This window comes from Aegilops tauschii, chromosome 3 (assembly GCF_002575655.3).
Source record: "Aegilops tauschii subsp. strangulata cultivar AL8/78 chromosome 3, Aet v6.0, whole genome shotgun sequence".
Taxonomy (NCBI): Eukaryota; Viridiplantae; Streptophyta; class Magnoliopsida; order Poales; family Poaceae; genus Aegilops; species Aegilops tauschii.
The window spans coordinates 614940155-614946319 of record NC_053037.3 but is presented as its reverse complement, the minus strand read 5'-3'; the positions used below and the strand labels follow the sequence as shown (position 1 = coordinate 614946319).

The 6165-nt window shown below is 39.5% G+C and overlaps 1 protein-coding gene across 1 annotated transcript; it reads right to left on the bottom strand.

Annotated features, from left to right (window-relative positions):
• Positions 1-247: 247 nt before the first annotated feature.
• On the bottom strand, positions 248-1236 carry LOC109784693 (uncharacterized). Its single transcript, XM_020343295.3, has one exon. It carries the CDS (start codon positions 901-903, stop codon positions 418-420), a length of 486 nt encoding a protein of 161 aa, XP_020198884.1. The 5' UTR covers positions 904-1236; the 3' UTR covers positions 248-417.
• Positions 1237-6165: the final 4929 nt, after the last annotated feature.

The window sequence follows — 6165 nt, the reverse complement described above, 5'->3', positions numbered from 1 at the left end:
TCCCACCCGTCAGTTTGCTGTTAAACGCGCTCGTTATTCACTTTGCGCGGAAGTAGTGGTCTTTTGTGATTTTTGTCAAAAAAAGTAGTTTTGGAGTACCCTAGACACAAATATGATGGTTTTGAGCAATTTACTCCACATGTGGGGATCACTGTACTTGTTTATTTAGAAAGAATGTTAGACTCAAATGTGAACTCGCCACCAATTTCAATCTTTATAAGTAGGAAAGATTACTCCGGGGCTCTCAAAAAGTAATAGCAGTGGTCATTCAAATCAACTATAGCGGGTATGTCATAACGTTACCGGACAATTGTACATAAACACCATATAGCAGCACCCTGCTCAAGCTGCTATAGCGAGGCTAGCCGGCTATTATAACTTCAACCTTAATTCCATGGATAAGATTGTACTCTATCTCTATGCGATGTTGACTTCCTGAGTAATTACCGGGGCAAAGGCGCCAACCTCACCGACGAGCTCCCTGTTCTTGTGCTGCTTCACCTCCTTCTTGTAGTACCCCTGCCCCTGCTCGCCTCCGCCGAAGGACTCCTTGGTGGTGGTAGTGGTGTACGACATGATCCTACCGTCGTTGTGCCCGAAGCTGTGGACGTGCCCATGCCCGGGCCTGCCAGAGTCGAAGAGCCCGTGGGCGGTGTTGGAATACATGGTCCTGCCACCGCCGCCGCGGCCTTGCCCGTGCATGCTGGAGTCGAAGCAGTGGACGTCAGTGGTGTTGGAGTACATGTTGGTCCCGCCATACCCATGGCCGTGGCCTATGCCAAGGCCGTGCTTGCTGGCGTCGTAGCACTCGGTGGGGGTGGAGTAAATGGTCCTGCCGCCGTCGAAGCCCTCGTCGGTGTTGGAGTAGGACATGGGCGTGCCGCCGTTGTAGTAGGCCGCCATTCTAAGATCAGATGGTGAGGTAAGCTAGGTTGTGTAATGGATACTGGTACCTATGCTTGCTTGCTTGCTTGGCTGCCACAAATGTGCCGGCGAAGGGGTGTATTTATAGCATGGCGACTCGCAGTGAAAGAAGACGACGACCGGTGGGGATTAATTTGGAGAGCAAAGATGATTCCATGATCGCCTCTATTATTGAATTCATTATTTGGGACTGTAGTTCTGAAACATTTTCAGCATCATTCTGTCGCTGCCGACATGTGTTATATACATACATAGCCTTGATATGCAAAACTTGCCAAGATTCATCGTATCAAGTTGTTTTCTCTCTTTTGGGAAAGGGTATAACTGGGAGCATTTTTTTTTTGCAGCACTCAATAAAGTTATTCTTCTTTTATTCTTCTTTCCGCTCCTTTCAGCAGAGCATCCATCTCTCTCTCTCTAGTACCAAATGAAAATGTGTTTCTGTAACTCTCTTTCTCGTCACATGGTTACTATTAACAGTTCACCTGAGATGAGTAAGAGCAACTCTTAACAATTACTATATCAAAAAAATCACTCTTAACAAACTTTAGTTGATGTCTTAACCCCGTATCCAGCTGATGCCTTTGGGAGATGGGAGTGAGCAACTTAGCATACATAAGCATGAGTTCTCTTAGTAAATGAAAAACATTAGACATGGATTTGTTTTTGTAGAAAGTAAAAGACGGCTAATGAGTTAGCTTAGTAAACCCAAACTACTAGATTTAGTAACAAAAGCCTACTTCAGTTCTCATGAAAAAGAATATGCCGACGGGGGAAACATGGCAGTACAAACAGATCTCATATTTGGTCAAGAAACAGCAGATAACCACGATAGGGTATTTACAGCACATTGCTTACTGGCCACACAACTACATATTCTAAGAATCTCAATCTCAGTTCATATGTTGCGAAGGGCTGTGGTTGGTGTTGTTTCTATCACTGTGTGTTGCCGTTCACTTTGGCCAAATCATGCTTTTATTTCACTTGTCTCTTTCAAGTTTTAGAACAAATTTCTCATTTATCAGTGTGCATTTGTGCATTCTCGATATCTTGATTAGCTATGGATATCGTTTTAGTGTATGACTGATTGGCTATAATTGATATCTTAATGATATTAATATATTCCCTTTATTAAAAAAGATACATAAATACTAGAATCCACGATTGCTCCCACCAAAAGACTGCAAGAAATTATAAAATTGTCTTTTAAGACGCAGACTAAGACAACACATATGCTATGTCACAATCAACTTGAAGTAATACATAAAACAAATGCAGCTATGTCATAATCAAACATAAATAAAATTCATTTGTTCAATTTTAATTGAATTAACTATGAGGGATAAATATTGCTTTGAAAATCGGTGTCCTCCTTTTTTTATGGGGGAAAACAGGCTCCCCAATGTACATCTACGGGGCAAACCAACCTGTGGTTGGATGGTTAGGAGGACAGTGCTACCCCAGCCCATCAGAGTTTAAGTACTAGTGCTCCCATTTTGCTGGATTTATTTCAGGTTTTCCCGGGATGCGCGTTCAGTGGGAGGGGAGACGTTCCATCGACTACGAGGCGTCCATGGTGACTTCGTCATTCTCAAGATGATATCCCAGCTCAGTCTCTCGGAGATGCTCATATGGATAGGGTATACGTATGTGCGTTCATAGGGGCGAGTGCATACTCGTACTATATATGAGCGCTTGCGTGTGTACTGTGTTCAAAATAAAATGTACACATGCAGGGCATGTCTAGGGATCGCTTTACGTGAAACCTAGCCTCGTCTCGGCCCATAGGATAGTCGGCCGGCCCAGTACCATGCTTGTACTGATATTTATTCTTAATATTTGTTTTGTTAAAATTTTATTTTCTACATGTGTTACAATATTCAGAATATATATACATTTAAAATATTTCTTCGAAATTTGAATAGGTGCACCCACATTAAAAATGTCCATGTGGTGAAAAAGTATATGCACAACTTTTACAAAATAAATTGGTAAAAATGTTCGTGACATTTTAAACATATATCATGCACTAAAAAATGTTTGTGAAATTTTATTAAATCTATCTAAAATGTAAAATTCGTGTCATTCAGAAAAATAAACAGTATCGTCCCACTCAAAAAAGTATGTGAAATTTTAAAAAAAATCTTTCACACATTTAAGTTTATGGATGTTTGTACAATGTAAAAAAATGTTCGCATACTTCAATGACATGTTTCATGCCATTTAAAAAATGTTTAAGATGTATTGGAGAAAATGTTGAAAACATGTATTTAACAAAATGAATAACGTGTATTTGAAAAAATGGACATGTATTGGAAAAATATAAAAACGAGGAAAGCTGGTGAAGAAGCACAGAAAACGGAAAAAATAAAAGTAGAACACGTAGAAGCTTCTAAGACCGGTTGAAACCTGTCATAGAAGGTTTCGAAAACCGCTCCCAGAAAACCATATTGAGCCAGCCCATCTAGCGATCGCCTACCACGAGACGAAGTAGCATCTCGCAGTAGGTGAGACTTTGCATTCGCGCTGCCGATGGCTCGTCGTAAGCAACTGCTCGGTCACGTGGGCCAGCACATGAACGCCGCATTTTTCGTTGCACTCTCGTAGTTGTGTATTCCAACCAGGGGTCCACATCATCGAAAAAAATGGCCAATTATTAAGTAATATTTACTTTTGAAAAATCGCACATATTCAATTTTTATGCTAAGAGCAGGTGGTGGTGCAGAGCTAGCTAGTGCGATGGGTGCAGGTACGTGTCGATGCTTGCTTGCCTGGCTGCCACAAATCTGCCGAGAATGGGGGTGCATTTATAGCATGGCGACTAGCAGTGAAAGGAGACGACGGACGGTTTGGATTAACTGGAGAGCAAAGATGATTCCATGCATGATCGCCTCTATTATTGAAATCATTATATGGGACTGTAGTTGTGAACATTTTCAGCATCATTTTGTCGTTGACGACAGATGTTATATAGATATGTTTCTTTCTCTTGTTTGAGAGAGCTACATAGCCTTGATATGCAAAACCTCCCAAGATTCATCTTATCAAGTTATTATCTCTCTTTTGGGAAAGGGCATGCCATAGAGTTAATTTGACAACTGGGAGCAAATTTTTTTTTTGCAGCACTCAATAAAGTTATTCTTCTTTCTGCTCCTTTCAACAGAGCATCCACATCTCTATCTCTAGTACCAAATGAAAATGTACTCCTGTAACTCTCTTTCTCGTCACATAGTTATTATATTGTCTTGCTCTGAAAATCAGGGTCCCCAATGTACAGCTCTGGGGCATATCTAGGCAGCGCTTTATGCGAGACCTAACGTAGCATCGCATCAAGCGATAGGCTAGTGTGCCGGCCTAGCAACGTGCTTCTGCTGATCTTTGTTCATTATATTGTGTTGTTCCTTTTTTCATATAAATGTGTTAAATATCCTAAATATATGTATTTGAAACATTAGTTACTTCAAATTTCGAAAAGGTGTTCATAAGGCCTTAAAAAAAGTTGTGTTGTAAAAAATTATTCATGCAACTTTAAAAAATGTTGATACAATGTAATAAAAAAACGTTTGTGTCTTTTAGAAAAAGCATGTATAAAAAATGGTCATGGCATTTTTAACAAATGTTTATACAATGTAATAACATTTTCTTGTTATTCAAAAAAACTATGTTTCATACCATTCAGAAAAAGTTTGTGATTAACAAAAATGTGCACCCATTTAAAGAAATGTTCATGAAATTTTCCAAAGATGCTTATACAATATAAGTAAATTTTTCACAAATATAAAATGTTTCATGCCATAAAAAATGTTCAACGTGTTGAAAAATGTTTGACATATGTCAGTTTATTTAAATATTTATTTAAAAATGAACAATGTTTAACTGAAAATTGTACACAGTGGCTCTTCCGCGATGGCGAGCGAGCGGCTGAGCGGACACTCCCTCACGAGATTTCGCCCTAGACCAACAATCATTTCACCTGCTGACCACTGACAATTTGACCTTTGACCTCTGACGGCTAACCATTCACCATGGTGTTGACAGGTAACTTTTAACAGATGATTTTTTGTGAAAATTAGAAAAAAGGAAGGGAATCCCATAACAAGTTCAGAATTAGAAATACTAGTCGTCAACCCATGCTACTGCACGGGCTAGCAATTTTTTAAGAAGTTTAATATTATAATACATAGAGATTTTTTGTAAGTATATATTTTTCTAAATCTTGTAGAAATGGAAATACAGAATATTGATACTAACAATTTAGTATTTAAGTATCTATTTTCAGCTTTGCGTCACAACCAAAATTTCCGAGACCATTATATATTTTTAATGGCTTGTATTATACATATGAAGGTGTGTTTTATTTTTAAGATTATTATACATATAAAATCTATGGTTTTTCTCTCTATCAATTACTATTGGCATGGTCACTCCATGGTTCCGCATGCACGTATGTGGTTAAAATATTCCATTAAAACATGGTGCAACAACCGTTCGGCGACATTAGTTTGTGTCGATCACCCTGCGTCCAGTCGACGGTCCACACATCAATATCTAACTCATCGATACCCCTATCAACCAAGTGCTTATCAGTTCTATATGCCACACTACTAGAGAAAACCTTACTAGTGGCGTTGGTTTTTACATACCAGTAGCGCGGGCACCCACACTACTGCTAGGGCACTACAGCTATTATTTAACAGTAGCGCGTTTCTAAACAAGCGTTGCAGCTAAAATACTTAGTAGTAGCGCCTCTTTCTCCACCAACGCTACTACTATCATCACGTAGTAGTAGCGCCCTATTTTCTCCCCATGCTACAACTAGGTAAATAGAAATAAAAAATAAAAAGAAGAAGTCAGATGCAATATTCATGGAAATCAAGACAAATCCAGTGCAAATAAGCTAAGTTCACAGAACCATCTCACAAACATTAACGACAATACCACATTTAATATAACCACACAATCTCACAAACTCATATATGGTAGTCAACAATGCATGGATAGATCATAGTTGATAAGTCTACTAGGTAGGCATACTAGCATATATATGGTTCAGCAGCCACACGCATGCATATGTAGTTCTAGATGATATTGATGACGACCATCATCCTCAAGCCTGGGCGGTGGGTGTTCCTGATAGTAATTAGGATTGCCTGTCCAACATGAAGATTCTTGCCGACGAGGAAGCTCTTCCACCCAACCGAGTTGAAGTGTGTGCGACCGTCCGTGTCCACGCCGTACGCA